Source organism: Danio rerio, chromosome 4 (assembly GCF_052040795.2).
Source record: "Danio rerio strain M-AB ecotype USA chromosome 4, GRCz13ab, whole genome shotgun sequence".
Taxonomy (NCBI): Eukaryota; Metazoa; Chordata; class Actinopteri; order Cypriniformes; family Danionidae; genus Danio; species Danio rerio.
In genome coordinates, this window is record NC_141024.2 from 66,534,393 (window position 1) to 66,559,957 (window position 25,565).

General features: G+C 36.7%; 1 protein-coding gene across 6 annotated transcripts; it reads left to right on the plus strand.

The window, feature by feature from the left end:
* The first annotated feature begins 820 nt into the window (after window positions 1–820).
* LOC137490995 (uncharacterized) lies at window positions 821–10,395 on the plus strand. Of its 6 annotated transcripts, none has more exons than XM_088650247.1 (4): window positions 821–847; window positions 1,426–1,575; window positions 6,027–6,179; window positions 8,386–10,395. In XM_088650247.1, exon 4 carries the CDS (start codon window positions 8,405–8,407, stop codon window positions 9,200–9,202), a length of 798 nt encoding a protein of 265 aa, XP_088506373.1. In that variant the 5' UTR covers window positions 821–847; window positions 1,426–1,575; window positions 6,027–6,179; window positions 8,386–8,404; the 3' UTR covers window positions 9,203–10,395. The 6 variants fall into 5 exon arrangements, with proteins under 6 accessions (XP_088506373.1, XP_088506374.1, XP_087106022.1 ...); XM_088650248.1 differs by having other exon boundaries at window positions 1,429–1,575; XM_087249896.2 differs by having other exon boundaries at window positions 6,027–10,395.
* Window positions 10,396–25,565: the final 15,170 nt, after the last annotated feature.

Sequence of the window (25,565 nt, forward strand, 5' to 3'; positions counted from 1 at the left end):
ATGCAGATGTATTTAAAGAAGATTCTCGTTTTTAGTTGCTATAGTAGATTTTAGTTGCTTTCCTTATGGTGATTTGTTTAAGTGTCATTGTAATTTCATTCATTTGTTTAATTTTGCTTGTTTCATTTAGTAATTTTAATATTATTATTATTAATACTTTAATTATATTAATATTTTTTTCCCTTTCTGTCTAATAGTATTATTTGTATGTGATTTTATATATTTTTTCTCATGACAAAAAAAAAAGTGAATCAACTGGAGAAAGGTTTGTTTAAAAGCTTTTACACAGATATAAAGCGTTTGATTAAAGTTTCAGGTTTTTCATCCAATACTAAATGATGTTCCTGCTGTTGACAATATTATTTTAACCCTTTATACAACGTAATACTATTTTACTCAAAGTAAAGAGGACTATGGAACAACGTTAGTGTATTATAAGAGTCTTAATGAAGGTTTAATTTTTTTTAATTAAATAATTTCACTTCAATCTAAGTATACATTACTGTATATAAAAAATGCAGTACTAATTTTAATCAGCTCAGTTGTGGCTATTGTTTCTTGCTCGGACTTACTGGATTTATTTTTGTTAATTACTGAGTTTACATATAAATAAACTGTTGAAGAGGAGTTATTTTGTTTCTGTTCAAAGTTTTATTTATTTTAAACAGAACATTTTTATTGCTTTGTTAATTTTTAACAGGATAAAAAGTCCAAACGCAGAGAAAAACTAAATAATAAGTCATGACTAAAAGTAACTTAAAAAAAGGTTAAAAAGACTTTTATTATGGCGTGGATTGTGACGTCATAAGCCTGCGCCGACCCCGCGCTGTGATTCAACTGGAGAAAGGTTTGTTTTAAAGCGTTTACACTTATATAAAGCGATTGATTAAAGTTTGTTTTTTTCATTCAGTGCTAAATTATGTCCCTGCTGTTGACAATATTATTTTAACCCTTTATACAACGTAGTACTATTTAACTCACAGTAATGAGGTCTATTGTTTGAATAAAGATAGGATAAACTTTTTGTCCCCGAGAGGAAATTAGTCTTGGGCAAAAAAAGAAAAGTGCTATAAGCAGACAATAATATAAATAAAACAAACAAAACAATTAATAACAAACCTGAATAAAGTTTTAAGTGAAGTAACAGTAAAGTGTGTAATAAGTGTTTTAATGAAGGTTTACTTTATTAAATAGTATAATGTCATTCCATTCTAAGTATACATCACTATAAGAAATGGAGGACTAGTTTTAATCAGGTCATTTGTGGCTTTTGTTTCTTGCTCTGACTTACCTGATTTCTTTTTGTTAATTTTTTTTTCATGCAAAGAGACTGTTGAAGCAAGTGTTGAAGAGAAGTTATTTTGTTTCTGTTCATTGTTTTATTTATTTTAAACAGAACATTTTTATTGTTTTGTTCATTTTAAGCAGGATAAAGTGTCCAAACACAGAGAAAAACTGCTGAAGCGACTGATCTCCACACTGTTATAAAGATGGCGTTTATTAAAGAGGAGAGTGAAGATGTGAAGATTGAAGAAACATTCACAGTCAAACAGGAAGATCTGCAGGAACAAACAGGTTGGTTTTCATTCTCAAAGACCAACTCAGTCATTTGATTGTCATTCAGATATATTTTAATAATAAGAATACTAAATTTAATCCATCTTGCAGCCCTGAGTGTGCTGCCTAGTTCCCCTAAATGCACATAAGCACTCATTGAAAGACAGGCATGAGTTTCATTTGTTACTTGTTCTCATGTCTTTTGTCATTCTTTTATGTATTATTAGTCTCCCATTTTCATGATCATGGGCCAAAAATATCGTTATCGTGATGATAATACAATTAATCTCGCAATCTATATACCCTTTCATTATGTTCTTGGCTGTTTTTGACCTATTGACTTCCATTATAACCACATTTTTTAACCGCAAAGCCATGACACCAAATAATCATGCATTCTAGATTGTTGCTGTTTTCCTTGTTGGGAAGAGGTCAAATGTGTCTTTTTTACTGTTGATCATCAGTTGGCTGCATTCACCCTTTAGATGGGCCTGTTCAAATAAGTTTCTGTCTTTGATATGGAGTTCAGTGGAGTAAAACAGCAGATTTTAGTGTGAGTGCATAAATACACTTTGTAGGGGGACCAACAGTTTTAACCCAAAAATGACCCGTCTATCAGATGAAGAAGAGCAGGAGTCAGAGATTCAATTAAAAGAAAGTTTACAGTAGATAGTTTGCAGTTTCTTCAGCAGAGGCCAGTTTCAACACTCAACAGGTTTGTAGACCGATTTACATACAATCTCAGAACAGCAACAATTAGATGTCTAGAATTCCCTCTGTTCTCTCTATGCAAACTTTTTTAAGAAATGCGTCAGTAAAGTGCACTGAAACTTCACAAAAACAAAACACACAGGGAATATTTGAACCTATCAGTTTACAATATACTGATGCCGTTCTTCTATGCTTTATTGGTGAAAATGGTCAGAAACGTTGGACCATTATTGCCTTTTTAGCATAAGCAGAGGAGTGAAACTAGCTATACAGTAATGTTTGAATTGTGGAGCGGGCTAAATCTTAAGGAACATGTATTTTTTAGTAAGTGTACTTTTTCTTTTTTTGCTTTTATTCTTGCCATAATAAAAATATGTATTTGTAGGGCAGCCCATGTTCTGCTGTCATTAATATTTTAAGAAATTATAATGTGTAGAACTGTCCGAGATATGAACAAAAGCAAGTGATGCACCAAAGTTTGATTAAAAAAAATTCTTGAATGATCATAAAAATCCTTATATCATTAAAATAATTTATAAAAACAAAAAATCTATTTAGTTTAAAACATTGAACGATATTAATGAAATGACGTAGTTTCGGAAACTTTCTACTTCTCTGTTTATCCGTCTGACTTTACAGTGGGTTTCTTTTGACTGCCCCCTGTCATTTTAAAGAATATCACAATGGCGAACGTGGCGAGTAAAGCCTCGTCCATTTCGTGGGGAGGAGCATGTAGTCAGCGGTGGTGCTTGATGCGGTGCCAGGCTAGAGTATTCACCTTATTCTTTGCCAACAAGCGAGCGCAGCCATTTGAATCTTTTTGGCACGAGACTTCCGGTCTTTCACTTACATTCATTTCTCGACATTAAAAACTGCTATTTTCGCTGTTTGATGTTGAAAACTGATATTTTCTTAATATATAATATTTTCTTTGGTCTGTATAGTCATGCAAACATTTGCTTGTAGAGCAAGTATTTTGACCATTTTCTGCCGTTTATTATTCCTAGTCATTTCTACCTTAGGCGACTGAATCGGAAGTTCTAAAACAATCGCGAAAACAGGCGCACTTCCGCATTTTAGAATAAGGTCAATAATCCAGCTTCTCTCTCTTTCTCACACACACACACACACACACACACACACACACACACACACACACACACACACACACACTATACTCCATATAAAAGGCAGAAACTTTTTTGCACTGAAACTGATAATCAATTTTAAAAATCACAAATCTCTTCCCAACAGGGAAATGTAATGGTGATGTGGGAATGGTGATTCCCCCCCAAAAATACAATAAACAAATATGTTTGTCACTTGTTTTTAAGTAGTTAATCTTGGGCGCCAGACAGAATACCTGTCAAAATACATTTCAAACAAAATATACCACGCTAGCTCTCACCACCAGTTACAAATATAAAAAAATAAATAAAATAACAAACAATGAGAACCAGAAAAAACTAAGATAATTGCTGTAATTGTCTAAATAAAGTTTGTATTATTCAAAAATGATAATAAAAACACTTTGTACTTTTCATGCACAAACAGCAGTATCAACAACAAAACAAACAATATAACAATGAAACGCAGAACCCTCAGCACTTATAACTCAGTTGAAAGAAAAAAATGCAAATGATTTCAGGCCAGCAGATTTGTCAGATTTGAAAACCGGGAAAATAATGATAACAATAGTACAGGGAGAAAACAAAACAAGAGAAACAAAATGAGAATTTGGGGAAAGAAAACAAAAACTTTTGCTTCTTACCCACGAAGCGGAGGGGTCAAGGGACATGAGTGGGGAATGGCGAATGTGGATGTGAAGGTTGAGGGTGTTGGTGAACCCAGCCGGTGAGTTGGCAGCTGACTCCATGCCAGCGAGAAAGATAGATCGGTAAGTTGATTTTGTTCAGGACACACTGCACTGAAGTCTTTAGTGACGCACACATTCAAACGACGTCACGTGCACTTCAGTAACAAGACAGCGGCCTTTGCTCTGTTGCTTCAATACATACTTCCGCTTTTTGTTTCTCACAGCCAGTCGTTAAGTTTACACTGCTCATCTCGACCCGACTTCTCTACTCCTTTCCCCACACAGCAACAGTACAGTCAACTTCTCTTTCTTCTACACACAACATAATGCTGCCTTCTTTAACTCTCCTCCTCCTCCTTTATTCTCTCACCCATTTCCTTTTTGCCGTCATATGGGAGGACCAATTAAACAATGTCGTCACAAAGAACACCAACAATCATAAATTCATGAATATGTGCTGTCATGGTTTTGCAATAAAAAAAAATGTTCTTATAATAGAGGTCAATGGAGAAAAAACAGCCATGAATCTAACGAAAAGGGAGTAAATTTGCCCAGAGTGTATTGAGGTTTTTAAAAAAAAATTTAAAGCATTTTCCCATTGATGGGGACTTCATTGTGTCTTGATGAATTTATTACTCTCATTTATATGCTTATTTGAGTGATTTCCATGTTGTTGTTATTATTATTTATTGTATTTTATTTGCACTATAAAAAATTTTATAATAGAGGCCAATGGAGCATTTTTCCAGAATATGTCAAAATAAGATGTCCCCAAATATCAGTCCATTTGCTGAAACACTGAGAACGTTTTGGCCAAATTAAGCCTCAAAATCACCCCAGAATGGATGAAAATGACCCAACAGCAAACAAAAGGAAAGGTGCACATTCCAGCCTTTATGCAGATGCTGTACTGCTGTACTGTCTCATATCTGCCAGGTGTTGTAAAAAAATAAATGAGTGAAAAGAAGAGAGAACCCAGTCCAGGACACTCGAAACAAGCAGAATTCCTTTATTAAGACGTGTTGGTTAATCTGCAGTCATACAGCGTCTTTAAGATGTCCATGTGTCTGCAAGAGCCTACTAGAGGTCCGCAGTCTGCAAGTTCTTTCACAAGTCTCTCACAAGTCTCACACAAGTCTAATTTAAGACAAAGATTTCTTGTCTATATTGTGTTCTTAGGAGGAGGGGATATGGCTAAACAAAGCATGCAAATTAAGAGTTGGAGTCAGCATGGCATAGGTGTTAAAAAACGGCCCAGCTACTGACCACACAAGTTAATCAACATAGGGTTTCTGTAGCATAAAAGCAACACCCGAAGACAAAGACAGAGTCGTTTAAAGCATTTGCATCACTGGCTTAGCCTGTAGTCAGAAAGATTAAGGTTAAATGTTCCTCCAAGCTGGGATGTTAATGAAATCATATAATTAAAAACCAAAGAATATAACTTTTTAGTTATACGTAGATTATTGTTCATTTGGAATTAGATGATAGAAATTTATATTTCCACACAGGCAAATATTCAGCTCTTACCCCAGAACTTTTTTTCTGATACATTTACCAGTCAGGCACACAACAAACAAGTATTCCCTGTCCACTTTACAAATCGTAGAAATCTGTGTCTTATCAATATGACCAAAATGACTTTTATGAAAAGCTCTGAAAACTGGACTGACACTGTTTAAATTTACTATAACTTCTATGTTAAGTGGCTTTGACACAATTTACATTGTAAAAGCACTAGATAAATAAAGATGAATTGAATTGAATCTGCCTAAATGTGTACACAATAATGGACCAAACAAAATATGATCTGATTTATTTGACATTCAATGTGCATCAAAATTACAGTGTGTGTAGCCAATGTTTCCAGTGTCTTTTCACTTTTCAGCTTTTGATGAGAGTTTTTAGGATTTAATGAAAACTAATGTTTTATTTATTTCAGACCTAATTGAAGAGAATGAGGATTGTAAAGAGGAGGAACATCATGTCAAAATTGTGGAAAAAACTCATTTACAGACTGATGGTGTTTTAAAAAGGAGAGACAAGAATCGTTTCACCTGCACTCAGTGTGGAAAGAGTTTCGCAACCAAAACTGGCAGGCAAAAGGGATCTTGGACAAGGTCACCTAGAGTACAAATGATGAAAAGACAGTGCAGAAAAGCTGAGCGTATGTGGAGAAAAACGAAACTAGTAGTCCATTATAACATCTATAAAGACAGTCTTCATGCCTTTAATATGGAACTAAACACTGCTAGACAGACTTTCTTTTCAAGCCTTATAAACAGCAACTTAAATAATGCTCGTACACTCTTTGCAACGATAGAGAGACTCACAAACCCCCCCAGTCAGATTCCCAGTGAGCTCCTCTCTGAAAGCAAATGTAATGAGTTTGCTCATTTCTTCACTGATAAGATTAATAATATCAGAAAGGCAATCAGCTCATCCAATCAGCCAAGTTGTGTCGATATCAAACAAGCTCAACCACAACTTAAGAAATCAGACACTATGTCTGATTTCATGGCAATTAACAGCAAAATCTTAGAAGAGACTGTGCAAGTTATGAAAACATCAACCTGCAGTCTTGACACGCTCCCCACATCATTCTTCAAAACGGTGTTTACATGTTTAGAAATGGATCTTCTAAAAGTGGTAAATGCTTCACTTCTATCAGGGGTTTTTCCAACCTCACTTAAAACTGCAGTTGTTAAACCCCTCTTGAAGAAGAGCAACCTGGATAACACCCTATTGAGCAATTACAGGCCAATCTCAAATCTCCCTTTCATTGGCAAAATCATTGAAAAAGTTGTTTTTAACCAGGTTAACAAGTTCTTAAACTTCAGGGGGTGTTTAGACAATTTTCAATCTGGTTTCAGAGCACATCACAGTACAGAGAGCGCTCTTATAAAGATAATCAATGATATACGCCTAAATACAGATTCAGGTAAAATAACAGTGCTGGTATTGTTGGATCTCAGTGCTGCATTTGACACTGTCGATCACAGCATACTTCTGGATAGGCTGGAAAACTGGGTCGGGCTATCTGGCACAGTCCTCAAATGGTTTAGATCTTACCTAGAAGGTAGAGGTTACCATGTCAGTATAGGTGACCATAGGTCGAGGTGGACACCCATGACGTGTGGAGTCCCACAAGGCTCGATTCTGGCACCTCTCCTGTTCAACCTTTACATGCTCCCTCTAAGCCAAATAATGAGAAAGAACCAAATCTCCTACCACAGCTATGCTGATGACACTCAGATCTACCTAGCCTTACTGCCTAATGACTACAGCCCCATTGACACCCTCTGCCAATGCATTGATGAAATGAGCAATTGGATGTGCCAAAACTTTCTTCAGTTAAACAAAGAGAAAACTGAAATTATTGTGTTTGGAAACAAAGATGAGGTTCTCAAGGTAAATGCGTACCTTGACACTAAAGGTCAAACGACAAAAAATAAGGTCAAGAATCTTGGTGTGACTCTGGAGTCAGATCTGAGTTTCAACAGTCATGTCAAAGCAGTCAGTAAATCAGCATACTATCATCTCAAAAACATAGCAAGAATCAGATGCTTTGTTTCTAGTGAAGATTTAGAAAAACTTGTTCATGCTTTTATCAGCAGCAGGGTGGATTACTGTAATGGACTCCTCACTGGCCTTCCCAAAAAGACAGTCAGACAGTTGCAGCTCATCCAGAACGCTGCAGCCAGAATTCTAACCAGAACCAGAAAATCAGAGCACATCACACCTGTCCTCAGGTCTTTACACTGGCTGCCAGTTACATTCAGAATAGATTTTAAAGTATTATTACTGGTCTATAAATCACTAAATGGCCTAGGACCTAAATACATCACAGATATGCTCACTGAATACAAACCTAACAGATCACTCAGATCTTTAGGATCATATAAACTAGAAGTTCCAAGAGTTCAGTCAAAGCAGGGTGAATCGGCTTTTAGCCACTATGCCCCTCGCTGCTGGAATCAGCTTCCAGAAATGATCAGATGTGCTCCAACATTAGGCACATTCAAATCAAGACTGAAAACACATCTGTTTAGCTGTGCCTTTACTGAATGAGCACTGTGCTGCGTCCGACAGATTGCACTATCATGTTTTTCTCTTCTTCTTCATTCTTTTATATCACATTTTACCTGTTTTTATGTTTTGTTTTGTTTTTATGCATTTTTATTATTTGTTTTTATTTTTATTTTACTTGTTTCTTTTATTCTTGTTTATGTAAAGCACTTTGAATTGCCATTGTGTATGAAATGTGCTATATAAATAAACTTGCCTTGCCTTGCCAAAAGCAAACTTAAGATTCACATAATGATCCACACCGGAGAGAAACCATTCACATGCACTCAGTGTGGGAAGAGTTTCAACCAATTATCTCACCTTAATTATCACATGATGATTCACACTGGAAAGAAACCATTCGCATACACTCAGTGTGCGAAGAGTTTCAAGCAATCATCACACCTTAATCTACACATGATGATCCACACTGGAGAGAAACCATTCACATGCACTCATTGTGGGAAAAGTTTTAACTGCTCATCACACCTTAATCAACACATGAGGATCCACACTGGAGAGAAACCATACGCATGCACTCAGTGTGGGAAGAGTTTCAACCAATCATCTCACCTTAATTATCATATGATGATTCACACTGGAAAGAAACCATTCACATGCACTCAGTGTGCGAAGAGTTTCAACCAATCATCACACCTTAATCAACACATGAGGATACACACTGGAGAGAAACCATACGCATGCACTCAGTGTGGGAAGAGTTTTAACTGCTCAACAAACTTTGATAACCACATGAGGATCCACACTGGAGAGAAACCATTCACATGCACTCAGTGTGGGAAGAGTTTCAGCCAATTATCCAACCTTAATCTACACATGATGATCCACACTGGAGAGAAACCATACGCATGCACTCAGTGTGGGAAGAGTTTTTACTGCTCAACAAACCTTAATCACCATATGAGGATCCACACTAGAGAGAAACCATTCACGTGCACTCAGTGTGGGGAGAGTTTCAGCAAATCATCACACCTTAATAAACACATTGAAGGAACTCATGGGCATATTGCAGTGGTCAACACGAGTTGAATCTGAAATCTTGGGCATCTGCAAATTGTCTCAGTCATTGAACTGGCTTAAGGGCTTAAACCATCACGATAACAAAGCACCAATTGATTTTGGGTTATTCTGACCAATACTCTGGCTGCAGATGTTCCAGGTACCCTTCAGCAAAATTAGTAAATGATTTAAACTAAACAAAGGGGTTTTACGGGATTTTCAGCAGGAACCGCCTCACAAGACTTTTGAATGACATTGAAATTGTGCATCCTGTCAGATGCACAATTTCGTAGAGACGAAGAGATCTCTAGAAACATTAATGCATACAAATGAAAGTAAATCTCTTAAAATGTTAGAACTAAGGCAGATGTATCTTTGAATAATACACCATAATGTTCCTCATATGCTGTGGTTATTTCAACCAACCAGGTTAATCAATGTGTTGTTTTAACCCTTAAAGCAGATTAAATTGATCTGCGTGTGTCTGAAATGTATGAGATCTGGTCTTGAATGAAAGCTAGTGACATTTGCAATCTGTTCGTGTAAATGAAAAACTAGTAGTACAAACAGTATTCGTCTTGTAACATTTGATGTAAGATAGTTTCAATCTTGCAAGAGTTCTTCCCCGTGAAATCTACATGCAGTGTGTTAATGATTGACCCTTTCTACGTCGGCACGGGGTGTGGCCCCGCCCTTCATGGCAATTGCTCATTGGCAGACAGTGCCATAGGGATGGATCAGACCAGGTCACTTAAAGACACCCTGCAACAAAGAAATTTTGCTTTGAAACCGCACGAACTTCCGCAAACCGACTTTCAGCAGTCCGTCACCTCAGTAACCCAGAACTACCACACCCACATGCGAGGGAATTCCAAGGACGTCACAGAAGCCACCAGCCAATCAGGAGCACTGTGTTTCCCCAAGGCCAGCTGACGAGGGAGATTCATCTTCAGCAAAAGTGCAAGTAACAAACAAACGTTGTCTCTTACTGATCTGGGGCAAATTGATCTTAAACAGTTAAAGGTAAGCCATATCTCTGCTTTTGTGGTTTCTCAGGTGTTATTCTAAGATCTTGTTAAAAGTATTAGAATTAATTTGGGATGGTTGTCAACTCATTTTACATCCTCTGAACTGCCTCTGTGTGTGCGAGTTTGTTTGTTGTTTGCTTATTACATAGTTTCATGTATCGTAGTGTAGCTCAATAAATCTTTGTTCTCATTTTGTAAGAATTGTGTTCTTGTTTATGTGCTTCTAAGTCATTGCCTCGAGCTGTAGATCTTGTTACCTTGCTAAAAGTTAACTCAGTACTGTGTTATGTTATTATCGTTGGTCACGTAAATAATATAAACAAGATTGGTAAGATACTGTTACGTAGCGGATGCACCCCGCTACGCACATAAATTTAAGGATGACCGCTATAAAAAGTGGTCACCTGGAGTCCCCGTTCCTGCTCCCCAAGCACACACACACACAGGCCAAGTTGTCAAAAAGGGGTATCAGATTAATTAAACAAAAAGGTCAAAATCAGAATTAGGGAACAAAAAGGCCAAAACAACAAACAAAACAAGGTACGCTACCTAATATTAAACCTCTTACCCATACCAAAAAATAAAGTTCCATAAATTAAGCATACAATTCTAACCTCCATAACTAGCCACAAAACAGGAGAAAACTGGATAAAAGAAATGGGCCTTCCCTTTGATCATTTAGCCTTAAGGTAAATATTAGCCACAGCTAATATGGAACAAAATCAATGCCTAAAGTCTTGAATTAAAAAGCTTGTTGAATATCACAAACTGAAAAAAATAATACACCGTATTAACAAGTTCTTGCATTTTAATGACTTGAATTCCAGGGTTTGTATTTTTAGGTCCTGAAATTTAACATATCTGTATATTTAAGCTTTGAATATTTCAACAAAAAATATTTCAAACACGTTTTCATACTTAAAAATTCAATAATTCATATTCAATTTTCAGATTTCACTTACAAAATATTCAATACCCTTTAAAAATACGATGTATAATATTCAAAAGGTCATTTTCAGTTCATTTTATTTCAGTTCAAATATTCGCTTCCATAAATTCAGTGGATCAAATTCGACTGTTAAAATTTAACATTACATCTGGGAACTGCAGGAAAAGCAATAGATTGCAGATTGAAGATCGCCAGCTGCTCTAGCTTTCACCAGCAGGTGGAGATGGAATGTAAGATTTTTAACCCAGTAAACAGGCGAGAAAAAGGCTATTAAAGGCACAAAAGTAGCATTTAATATTAATATCAATGTTTTGGACATTATAAATGATAAAAAGTATGAGTAAAATGAGTTAATGAGGTTTTAGTCATCTATATTTGCCCTTATGTAACGGAAGCCAGCTGGTGATCGCGTAAATCTCAGTTCTCGGATCCAGTGACAGACGTTGTTCTGCAATCTTATCGGAGCTTGTCTCCCATGCCGGCTCGCTCCCTGCTCGGACCGGTGCAGTTACTTGCACATAAACCGTCTTTTGATGAATATGATGTTACACATTGTCTATCTTTATTGACTCTTTATTCCATAGACGCGAAGTATTATATTGACAGCTAAAGAATATAAACGTAAGAGAAACAAGAAAGGAAATATTATAACAATACAAAATAGATAAACATTGACAGGGCTAAGAACAATTACGAACAAAGATATTCAAAAGCAGAGAGATTTTATGAGAATGTCACACAACAGTTTACTTGGAACTGTTAAACAGTGTTCAGGTATGATTTAAGGTTGGTTATGGATGGGTTGTCTAATTTAAAATAATTTAACATAACGTGCGAATGCATTAAAGGAGCGTCTTCAGTTATTATTTAAACGCAGCTATGTCAGGATTGGGATAGGTTATATAATTTCATTATTTAAATTATGATTGTTAATATTAATATTTTATGACATGTATTTGGGCTATTGCGCTCAAATAAGTCATCCGTGATTCTAAATTAATATTTCTATTTATCCTTTTTATCACTCTGTCTGTCTTTCTCTTCTTTTTTTTCTAATTATTGGGGTTCTGCCACGGTTAAACGTTTGCAAAATGTCTTAGTTTGTCCAGAATATTGTTTTATTGTTATGTAGCCTAGTAAAAATAGTTAAAAATAAAGTTAGTAAAAATAAATTCACACATTTTTTGCTTTGATCTTGAACAGAGGCCAGGTTACCGGTCAGGTTTGAGACATGATCATCCAGACTCTAAAAGACCACGTCCGTCTTGTCAGCATTTTCTGCATCCTGACATGCTGGTTTTTGTTGTGTATTATTTTTTTCTTCTTTGATTTTTGTTATCGGGCAAATGTCTCTTACTGTGAATTTTGTGGCGCTGTGGCTTAGCTGGTCAAAGCGCCTGCCTTGTAAACAGGAGATCCTGGTCTCAAATCCCAGCAGCGCCTTAGTCCAGATGGTGCATGTGCTTGTTTTATAGAGCTTACCGGAATGAATTATAAAATTGTATAGCTTTGAGGCGTAATAAATAGTAAAATAGAGTTAAACAACCTCTTTGCTTGCCATTTTAAGACTTGCTGTCTTTTTTTAGTCTCTGTGTGCAAAAACGTCTTGCCTCCTTTCTAGCGTTGGTGCTGTGGCTTAGTTGGTCAAAGTGCCCCTCTAGTAAACAGGAGATCCTGGGTTCAAATCCCAGCAGTGCCTAATGTACAGGTGCCATGGTTGCTTTTTGTTAAGAGTAACGAGTGTTTACGCAGCGGGATGTTTAGCAGTCGGTTTCTTAACAAAACTCAAATCCTTAAGAACGCTGCTCGTTCAAGAGGGCTTTGGACGATGGCTTTATAAAGCATAGTGTGGTAATGCCTAACCAATGCGCTACTTGCACGCAGGCTCGTGACTTAGTTCCGCCTTGAAGTAATAGGGCCCGCTTAGTTCTGGTTTGTCGGCCATTGTTGCGAAGTTGGGAGAAAATGTTCAAAAAAAAGTGTTTATAGATTTCAGAGACAGCTATGAGGTGCCGTATAGGATTTAAATCAAACTTTGCTTATCAACACATACATAAAACACGTGTATATACACCTATAAATTACTCGCATATACACCTATACTACTGAATGTTCAAAACAACATGGATGAAACTTGTGTATATACATATAAACTTGACGCATGAATACACCCACATACACACGCACATACATATAAACTCGATCCACACATAAACACTCACATTAACACACGCACATACATATAAACTTGCTGCATGCAAACACACCTATACACTCTTGCATATACATATAAACTTGATCTATGCATATACACCCATAAACTCTCACATAAGAATATAAACTTGATGTGTGCATAAACACCCAAATGACACTTGTGCAAACATACAAAATAAAATTCACAAACATATATACAGTTAGTTGTGTATATACATATATGCAAGTGATTTCATATGTGTGTATGCATGAATTTTCACAGTAAAAGGAAGTTATTTCACTTTAAAAGGAAGTCGTTTAATTTCAACGTAAAAGTCCTTTGAGTGTAATGAGCAAGATTATTATTTGTCATGAATCAGGTTATTGCAAACCTTAAGAAACAGAAATAATGTGATTATTAGAGAAATTACATCTGCTGAATTATGAAAATAGATTATCCTAATTCTAAAAAATAAATAAATAAAAAGGTAATGCAAAGGAATGCTCCTGCAAAATTAAAGGTTTATTATGCAATTAAATTATTGGAAATGTTATTATGGTTTAATAAATATAAAGTTGCTTAAGTAATCATTTTGAATAAAATATGTTTGTCTAATATTAGTTTTTTTTATGTTTGTTTTATTATTGGTGTCACTATTCGTCAAGGGTTATGATACACACTTATGTCCAGTAGGGGGCAGGAATGCACTTAAGTGGGTTTTCCTGTCACCAATAAACAGGCTAATGCACCAAAATGCTGGATGCCAGCTGCTGTAAAAATATAAGTAGTAGTTATTAAACACAAAAGGAGTGTCCAGATAATATATATAGCTTTTCCATGGGGGTTAACTTGACCAACATGATGAGCAGAGACTTTTAATCAGCGTTTTTTTTTTTTTTTTTTGTATATGCTGAATAATTAACAATCAAAATTATACCAAAATCTTGCAATTTTGACACCCACATTGTAAATAATTATAAAAATGTAAAAAACAAAACAAGAAGACTATAGGCTACATTAACATTTGCAATAGAATAGAGGAGTTTAGTTTGAGTATACATTTATATTTATAATTCTGGTTGCTTTTTGAACGTCCTTTAAGGGTTCTATCTGTCCATTTATATTTGTGTATGTAATTACCTAATTAAATGAAAAGGTTTTAAATAAAAATATTTCTTATTTTGAATAGTCTATTTATATAGACTATAATTTTATATATAACATATGTTCATAATTTAACATATTTAATCCCTCTATTAATCACATTATTTCTATTTCATAAGCTTTGCAATAACCAGATTTGTGATAAATGTTTGTGAATTTTATTTATTTATTTATTTTTTGTATGTTTGCGCGAGATGTTATAGGTGTGTTTGCATGCAGTGAGTTTATGCATGTGCGCGTGTTGTTGAGGGTGTATATGCATAGACCGAGTTTATATGTATATGCGAGTATGTATAGGTGTGTTTGCATGCTGCGAGTTTATATGTATGTGCATGTAAATGTGGGTATTTATGCGAGAATCGAGTTTATATGTATATGCAAGAGTGTATAGGTGTGTTTGCATGCAGCAAGTTTATATGTATGTGCGTGTGTTAATGTGGGTGTTTATGTGAGGATCGAGTTTATATGTATGTGCGTGTGTATGTGGGTGTATTCATGCGTCAAGTTTATATGTATATACACAAGTTTCATCCATGTTGTTTTGAGCATCCAGTAGTATAGGTGTATATACACGTGTTTTATGTATGTGTTGATAAGCAAAGATTGATTTAAATCCTATACGGCACCTCATACAATGCAGCTGGCCAGGACACCCGATGCGTCTGTTGTTACCGTAACAGTCTGTCAATATACTTCCTTGCGAGCGGGAAATTTAAAATATCTGTCGTCGTGATCATTTATTACCTTTTCGATCGTGTGATTTACTCTTACAGCCCTTAACACAACAAGAATGTAACACTGTACTCTGCGAAAGACGCTAAAGCCACATAACAGCTCACGTTAACTCGGATACAACACAAATGACGGCTATGTCCCATAATGCAATTCGGTGTTTACGACGGTGACGTCACCTGACAAAGAGCCTCAGCTGGTGAGTAATCAGCCCCGCTGAGTGTCGTCATGTCACGTGAGCATAACAAATACACATGGACAACCAAAACAAAACAAATCCACGTGATCAAACATACACTCCGGAAAAGCGCACAAACCTGCAACCGTGACAAACTGTTTGCATTTTATTTTATGCATTTACTGTTGCATGAAATAATAAAAAAGGGAAGAGCACTGGTAAAGAGCGAGATGCGCACAGAAATTCACCCATTCTGAAGTTCTCTTTAACCTAATAGGGTATATGCCGAGCTAGTGCTGTTCCCATGCTGATACACTTCCGGTGAGCTGTTATTGTGAACTTTTTTTCCATTTTATACGGTTCCTTATACAGCATCAATGTTGTAATGTCATTAAAATACAATCAGCTAAATAAACTTTAGCATTTATTTAGTTGCTCAAGCGTAAAACGAGACAAAAAGCCGTTTACTCGCTCGCTCCCGTCAGAATCGGCAGGCTAACGCAGAAGCTCCAGTGAATATACTGGGGTAAAATAAATGCTCATATTATAAAGATATGGCGGGGGAAATGTCATTTAATGCAGTGCTTCTAGTACAATCTGAGACCCACCTTAAATCGGATATCACTCAGCTAGTGGAGATCGCTGATTTTTTTAAAGAAAACAGAGCTTAAAAGTACCGGATTTTGCATTGGCATTCAATTCGCCGGGTTAATGGCAAATTAAAAGTCCTATTAGCATGCTTCGGCATATACCCCATTCTTCTTAAATTGTAGAAAATTTTTAAATTGACAGGCCTTTAATCAAGCCTTTTCCATCTGGAGAATTACAGTTATTAATAGCTTAGTCCTTATTAATGATCAGTTAATAAAATACACCATTTACAGATCTACTGAAGAATAAGACGAATGCGCAATAACTATAATATTTTCACTTTACAGCTTTACAGTGCGTGCGTCAAACATGTGTTCATTGATGTAAGCCTGCTAACTGATCAAATGACAGAATATGTTAATGCACATAGTTTCTCAAAAGAAAGACTATGGCTATCTGATATGTCTCGACCCAATACAACTATCGATTGGGAAACTGTATGGCATAATACATTCCACGCTTCCACAAACCCTAATCACCAGTTTATTCATTTTAAAACTATCCACAGGGCATATTTAACCACACGTATACGACATATCATAGGTTTATCTCCAGATCCATATTGTAAGTTCTGTGAAACACAACGTCCAGATACCTTTTTACATATGATGTGGGAATGTCCGGAGGTACAAAAACTTTGGGATTCGGTACTGGACATTTTATTTAAAGTTACAAAAATTTGTTTCCCCAAAGACCCTATACTGTTACTATTGAATGATAACTCTCAATTTCCCTTAAATGCAAAGGTCCGTAAATTTTGGTTAGCTGCTTCAACTGCTACAAAGAAAATGTTGGTACAAAGGTGGAAACCTCCTCATGATCCCTCAGTCAAGCACTGGTTACATTCATTATTGGAAATACTATATCTGGAACTGTCATCAGCACGGATCAACCATGCCAAAGTGGACATTCTTACGGCATGGAAAATCTACATATGCAACGTCAAAGAAATCTTGGACACTTAACCCTCATCTGATGCTACGGATGACAACTTAATGGAAATTATCTAACAGCTTGGTCTAAACTATAGTTATTCTGTGTTTCCTGATGTGCGTATAATGGGGTGGGGGGGTGGGAAATATATATGGGGTTATATTTGTTAAAAGTATTTTGTTATCTGATTGTAAAAATTGTATATTCTCACTATCGGAAATAAAAAACTGAATTACAAAAAAAAAAAATGACAGAATATGTTAACTTAGTTTATATATATATATATATATATATATATATATATATATATATATATATATATATATATATATATTAAATAATAATAATAGTTAAAATCCTGGGTGCTGGTCCACAGAGGGCTCTTATTTTGATGGCTATGTCAAAAACTCAGATTTGGTTGACCAATCAAAGGAAAGTTGGCGTTTCAGCACCGCCTACATGTGTATAATGAATTTTGAAGTCGTTTATCCGATTTCCTACCCTAAATTAAAATAATTAAAATTTAGCCAAAATCTAGTTTCTTCAATTCTGGTGAGCAAATGAAAAACGGAAAAACTTTCTTCGCTTTCGGCCGCTTTCTTCATTTTTCTTTTTTTGTTTCAGGACGGATATGGATTGGACGGAAGATACCCTGACTCACATGGTCTCCATTAGGTTGTGGGTTGTTTCTCTGGATGTCTTCAAGCAAGCGTTCCTGTTCTTGTTGGTCTTTTGACTAATCATCTGACCCCTTTTGTTCTGATCTGTAATATGAGGAAAAAGCAATGATGTTACAAAAGTGTTGCATGAAATTTAACAAGAACCAGTGTAACACCAATCTGCATCATTTACTGATTTATCTGGAGCAGAAAAGTAATGAATTGCCCCATAAGCCTTACTGTAGCTGCACAAATAGGTGATGGTGATCAGCAACAGGCTTAGTGATTCAGTAAATCCCCCTATAGACTGACAAAAGTAATACACGGTGCTCTGGCAGATACAGTAAAGGACAGAGAAATCCTGAGGTTTGTAGCTGCTCATTGAAAAGAAAGTAGATACGTATAAAACAACTGAGATAATCGCACCAAGAATGAGAAGCAAACATTGCCTTTTGAAGATATGGAGCCAGAAAAGAGAGGCCTGATTTTGGGGTCTAGTGTGCATTTTTGTATTACTGTTATTGATTAGCTCAAGTTATATAGTTTGGTTTTACTCTGATTTGCATGGATCAATCATTCTGTTTTCACCTTTAATAACTTATTCCTCTATAAGTCAAAATATGAACTGAACTTGTCAATAGTGTTCATTTAACATTGAGCGAATGCTAGTTGCTTTACCCATTGAACATTCCAGTGATTATTTATAAAACATTTTACTTACCACAACCTGCCTACTGCTTGACATGGATAACCCGCTGATTTACTGTGTCATCGCTGCAGTACAAACCGTCCTACATCCTCTTGAGACACTCTGCTGCAGCCAAGGCATTTTATACTGTCTGCACAACGGCAATACAACATGCAATTTAATAAAAGACTTGTTAAAAAACTGTATATGTTCTTGCATGATAAAAGACAACACATTTAATCATATATATATATATATATAATGACTCCTGATGAATGAGAGTGATCAGACATTTACTGAAGCATTATTAATCCACAGTTGTGCTTGTGAACATCAGTTAATGCACTGAGAGTCAACAAGAACTAACAGAGAACAACTTTACTGTCATCAACTAACATGAACAGATCAATAAATACTGGAATAAATGTGTTTTTATTGTTCAGTTCAAGTCAAATCATGAAGAAGAAGAAGATCAGAAGAGCAGAAACAAACGTCACACTTCATTTCTCCTTTATTCATTGAGCTGCTGGATTTCTCTACAGTTGATTCAAGATTTGACAGAGATTCAGACAGGATTCAGACATTTCCATGTTCATCATCACATTCTAATATCAGCAGTGGATTTGACATTGACTTTTATTATTTGTGCTCAAACAACAGAGAAACAATGAAGAAGATCAATCTGTAGACAAGAATGAGCTGATCTGAACACAGCAGCATCCTGGAGGACACTTCATCAACATCAATGATGACACTGATGAAGACTGAGACACACACACACACACACACACGCGCACACACACACACACACACACTATCTTTCTTTATCACACACACACACACACGTAAACAGCAGTGAACATGCACACACACGCACACACACACACACACACACACGCTCGCTCACACGCACGCACGCACAACAGTGAACACATACACACTCACACGTTCTCTCTCTCTCTCTCACACACACGCACACACACAAAAACACGCACACACACACACGCGCGCACACACACGCACATAACAGTGAACACACACACACGTTCTCTCTCTCTCACACACACACACAAAAAACACGCACAAACACACATGCACATGGACACTCACACACACATGCTCACACAAACACAAATGTGCACACTTTCTCTCTCTCACACACACACACACACACACACACAAACACAGACTTTCTCTCACACACACTGTCTGTCGCATGCACACACACACAGACTCTTATACACACACACACACACACACAGCTGCTGACTGCTCCTGCAGAGGATTCTGGGTAAATCTCTTGTCAGTCTTCAGCTCAGTTTCACTGATGATCCAGGATAAAGCATAAACCCAGCACAGAGCGGCTCAGTGAATGTGGTCTGGACTGAGTGGATGAGGCTCATTGTGTCTCTATAGATGTTGTAGAAGATCAGAGTTCCTGCACTGTGATCCACAAACACTCCTATTCTCCTGCTGAGCGGCTCCACTGGGAGATCAGTGTGCGTGTTATTGTGCCAGAATGAGAAACTGGAGGAAGAGCAGATCAAACTCCAAGACTGAGCATTAAATCCAAACACACACTCATCATCTCCTCCCTTCCTCCTGATGCTCTTATATGACACTGATATTTCCACACCATCTCCACTCCAGTCAATCTCCCAGTAACAGCGTCCACACACACTCTCTCTGCACAACACCTGACGATAAACATCAAATCTGTGTGGATGATCAGGATACGGCTGATTCTCCCACACACTCTTCACCTCTCTGTTCTCCTCAGACAGAATGAGTTCAGTGTTTGCTGTGTTTGGATCCAGAGTGAGGAAACAGACATCTGAACACAAGAACACACACATTTACAACCACAGCTGTGTGTGCGCGTGCGTGCAGAGAGAGGGTGTGTGTGTGTGCATGTGTTCACTGCTGTGTGTGTGTGTGTGTGAGAGGACGAGAGTGTGTGTGTGCATGTGTTCACTGCTGTGTGTGTGTGTGTGTGTTTACTGCTGTGTGTGTGTGTGTGAGAGAGAGAGGGTGTGTGTGTGTGCATGTGTTCACTGCTGTGTGTGTGTGTTTACTGCTGTGTGTGTGTGTGAGAGAGAGAGAGGGGGGAGTGTGTGTGTGTGCATGTGTTCACTGCTGTGTGTGTGTGTGTGTGTTTACTGCTGTGTGTGTGTGTGTATGTGTGTGTTTGTGAGAGAGAGAGAGGGGGGGAGTGTGTGTGTGTGCATGTGTTCACTGCTGTGTGTGTGTGTTTACTGCTGTGTGTGTGTGTGAGAGAGAGAGAGGGGGGGAGTGTGTGTGTGTGCATGTGTTCACTGCTGTGTGTGTGTGTGTGTGTTTACTGCTGTGTGTGTGTGTGTATGTGTGTGTTTGTGAGAGAGAGAGAGAGGGGGAGTGTGTGTGCATGTGTTCACTGCTGTGTGTGTGTGTGTGTGTGTGTGTGTGTGTGTGAGAGAGAGAGAGAGTGTGTGTGTGCGCGCATGTGTTCACTGCTGTGTGTGTGTGTGTGTGTGTGAGAGAGAGAGGGTGTGTGTGTGCATGTGTTCACTGCTGTGTGTGTGAGCGTGAGAGAGAGAGGAAGTGTGTATGTGTGTGAGAGCTAGTGTGTGTGTGTGTCTGTGTGTGAGAGAGGGCCATGCTTGTGTGTGAGTGTGTGTATATGTCTGATTGTGTCTGAGCCTGTGTGTTTGTTTTTATCACATGGTGGGGACCTCAGCATGATAGCACACTCACAAAGTGGGGACCAAAAACATAGTGGGGACCGATCGCCCGGTCCCCACTATGTTTTGCCTTTAAAAGACTCAGGGGGCGTTGCTGATATGCCTAGTGCAGTTTTTTTCACTGATCCCCACCTTGACCATTTACCTGAATTGAGTGTGTAAGTGTGTGTCGGCGCACTGCTCTATAGCGGTCCTGTAGTCGGATGGCGGTACTGCACCCTGACACACACTTGACGCAGTTCACACACTCTGCCTACTGCACATGCGCAATCTCATAAATGAATCCGACTTTAATCAACTTAATTAAGATCTATCATCAAATTATTCGAATTTTTGGGTAAGTTAGAATGTTTTTCACCATCATAATGTAATAAAATAGGTTATATGACAAATACTTATGTTGCATATTTTGACAGTTATCAGGTATAGTTAATTAAATGTTTTAACGAATTTCCTGGGTGTTTTAATCGATGTTGTTTCAAATTACGTATTAATATAACACTGATAAGACACAAACTACAGTTCGGTATGTAATTTAACTTGTTTACACGAGTAAAAGTTACTCGCGCTAATGTGCTAACGTGCTAACTGCCCGGTGCTACGTGAGTCAGAGGCCGGGGTGGAGTGCATGAGCCGCGGTCAGACAGTCACCAATCACCGGGCGGCTAAATGGATCGACGGAGGATAAAACCATTAAAAGATGCGGAGAAACACATCACCAGCTCCACTGACAAGACCCATTCACTGGAAACCGAATATATAGAAGGTTACTAAGGTATGTTTTCATAGTTCTTGTATCGTACTTTTTAAATGGTTAATTGCTTTAAACATTTAACGTTAATCCTGAAATAACACTATTATATACTATTTATACGTTAATGTAGTAATATAGAGGTTATAATTAAAATGTGGGGCTATCTGGTCCTAGAAATGTACTTAATTTATTGTTCTATGACGTGTAGAAACGTTTTATTTTAGATAAATAATTATAATAAACTCCAACTTAGTGTAAAACATATATAAAAGTACATAAATGTTCACTGTGTGTGTTTTATTTATTTAATTGCTGTCAACTGGTAGCCTTTTACAATAAGGTTAAATTAGTTAATGATGTTTAATGCATTTACTAACATGAACAATAAATAATACTTTATTACAGTATTTGTTCATGTTGTTTAACTTTAGTTAATGAAAATAAAGTTGTTCATTACTAGTTGAACACGCACAATGCATTAATTATTGCAATGCATTATTACTGGTACAAGCATGAATTTAGATTTGAATAATGCATTAGTAAATGTTAAACTATGATTAATAAATGCTGTACATGCATTGTTCATTACTAGGTCATGTTAGTAAGTACATTAACTAATAAAACCTGATTGTAAAGTGTGACCTGTAAACAATTGAAGTTGAAAAAAGTTCTTTAAAACTGTCCTAAGAAAGAAGAACAGGTGTTCAATAGTATTAGAACAACATTGAGGAAAGGTTCTGATCCACTTCAAAAGGTTTACTGTATTTATAATTCACACACAGAGAGGATGCTAATGTGAGGTTTTTGTAGTTTTTGAACCCTACATGTTTCAATAAATCTTTTAGGTCAGAGTTTGCGTTGTCCACATTTATTAAAGGAAGTTTTGTGGTTGAGTACAAATGATAGAGCTTGTGGAAGCAAAGCATAGATGAGATATTAATAAAAATACTGTCTTTATGTTTGACTTTATATGGTAAAACAAGAACAGGTGGTTAAGTGTTTTCCCCATTCAAATGTACATGTATATATTATATTCATTGTGTTTGTATTCATGCCATAGTTAGCTTTTCATTGCTATGAGAGGGCATAATTAAAATGTTGCTTGCTCTTTCTCTTAGTTTTGCAGCATTGATGCCGATCATGAGGACGAGACCCTCGGCCGGCTGGTGAATGATGACCATCTGCACCCTAACTGCACTGTCAATAAGATCGTTGTTCAGAGAAAACCTCATTTGTGCCTTTTTGCAGTCAGGGATATTTTCTTTGGAGAGGAAATAACGTTTGACTATGGCGCATGTGATTGGCCTTGGAAAAAGGTTTGACATTTTGATCACTTAATACATTAATCCTTAATACATTCAGCAAAGCTAAGAGTTTTTTTTTTTTTTTTTTCCCTTTATTTTTTTTGCCAAGAACAAGTTACATTATTTATACAGAAAATTGACATTTTATATACATTTTATACATATAAAACCCACTTTAACAACCCCTAAATACACTGCCTAAAGAACGATAAAAATAAATAAATAAATAAATAAATAATGAAAGGAAAAGTAATTATAAAAAAAAATAATAGTAATGAATTTTTAAAAAATGTAAAAAAAAAAAAAAAAAGTACTATCAAATCTTTTTTTTTTCAAAATAAAAATAAAAATAAATAAATAAATACATACATAAATAATTAAAATTATTATAAATACATATAGAAATAGAGTGACAACAGTAATGGGTGATTCAATGAGGGATAAGGCTGTGCTATCTTACAATGGTAAGTTAACATAGAAAAAGCTTGAGATTCTGGACAGAGAAAGAAAGGACAAAGAAAAAAGATTCCAGTTACATACAAGACAGTCACATTATTCCCCAGGAAGTACACTTATAGCAGAGAAATATGTTAATAATGGTTGCCATACATATGAGAATTTGCTTGAGCCTCTAATTGAATATTTAATTTTTTCCAAGTGTAAATATAACATCAGATCTTGAAGCCAGTGTGATGCTTTAGGTGGATTTAACGATTTCCAGTGCAGTAAAATTTGTCTGCGAGCCAGCAAAGATGCAAAGGCTATTATGTTTTGTTGTCTTTGAGTCAGACTCAGTTCGTCAGGTGGAATCCCAAACAAAGCAAATTCTGCACATGGCCTAAGCTGTACTTCACACACTTTAGACAATGTATTAAATATAGTTGACCAGTAAGGATTAAGCTTAGGGCACGTCCAAAACATATGAGACAGGTCTGCTACGCCTGTGTGACATCTTATACAGGTCTTGTCAAAAGTAGAGTTAAAAGAGGCTATCCGAGATCTGCTTAGATGTATTCGGTGTAACACTTTAAATTGTATTAAACTTAGGCGAGCACAAGAAGTGCTACCGTTCACCCTACTTAGGGCATTGCTCCAAGATTCCTCTGAAAGTGCTACTCCCAGTTCTTTTTCCCACCTAATTTTAATCTTTTCTGTACTTACAATTTTCAAAGACATAAAAATTGTGTATGTTCTAGAAATAAAACCTTGTAGATTAGAGTGTGTTTCTAACAGAGAATCAACAGAGGACTTTAAAGGAATACTAGGAAATGTTGGGCTTTGAGCACTCACAAAATGGCGTATCTGAAAGTAACGGAAGAGGTCATTATGCTTCAGATTAAATTTGGAGCGGAGATCATTAAAACTTGCAAAGACACCATCAATGTAAAGGTTTCCAAACTGCACAATGCCTTTATCTTGCCAACGTTTAAACCCAAGGTCTAGTATGGCGGGGAGGAATGCATGATTGTTGCATATTGGGCTCTGAAGCATAAGGGCTTGTCTTAATTTGAGATGTTGACGTAACTGAGACCATATTTTAACAGTGCAGCAGACAATTGGATTTTGTGTGTGTCGTGTGGTTTTAATTGGTAAACTAGATGTCGCCAGGGCTTGTAAGGAGGTTGCTGTGCATGATCTGGATTCTGTTTCGCGCCAATCGTCGCTACCTGGTGAGCACATCCAATAAACAATTTTTTGAACATTAGCTGCCCAATAATATGATAAAAAATTAGGAAGAGCTAAACCTCCATCACCCTTATTTTTCTCAAGGAACTCCTTCCGGATCTTAGGAGTCTTTCCATCCCATAAAAAACTTGAGATAAGTTTGTCTAATGTTTTAAAAAAGGCTTTGGATAAGAAGATAGGGAGACATTGAAATACATATAAAAGTTTAGGAAGAACTATCATTTTAACACAGTTTACCCTGCCTGCCAGGGATAGGTAGAGGATCCGCCATTTTTGAAGATCAGATTTAAGTTTAGTCAATAGAGGGGTAAAGTTTTTTTCATATAATCCTTTGAAGTTTGGAGTGATAATAATACCCAAATATTTAAGCTCGGATCTTGTCATGTGGAAGGGAAACACAGAGTCGGGCATTTGCCTGGCAAGTGTATTTACAGGCATACATTCACTTTTGGAAATATTTAACTTGTAGCCTGAGAAGGTTCCGAAATCATTTAAAACTTTGAGAATGTCGCCGATGCATGACAGAGGATCTGAAATGTAGAGAAGTAGGTCATCAGCATATAATGAGAGCTTGTGTTCGACCCCCCACCTAACTATTCCATGAAAAGCAGGTATAGATTTTAATGTTATAGACAGTGGCTCTATTGCGATTGTAAATAAAAGGGGACTAAGTGGGCACCCCTGCCGAGTGCCCCTTGATAAGGGAAAGATTTTAGACCTCCATTTATTAGTAAGCACAGAGGCAAATGGAGA

Excerpts from the sequence above, each read along its gene's own strand:
- LOC137490995 (XM_087249896.2), top strand. The coding sequence starts at position 1,491 with ATGGCGTTTATTAAAGAGGAGAGTGAAGATGTGAAGATTGAAGAAACA. Across the intron at positions 1,576-6,026 it reads AGATCTGCAGGAACAAACAG|ACCTAATTGAAGAGAATGAG; the intron begins GTTGGTTTTCAT and ends TATTTATTTCAG.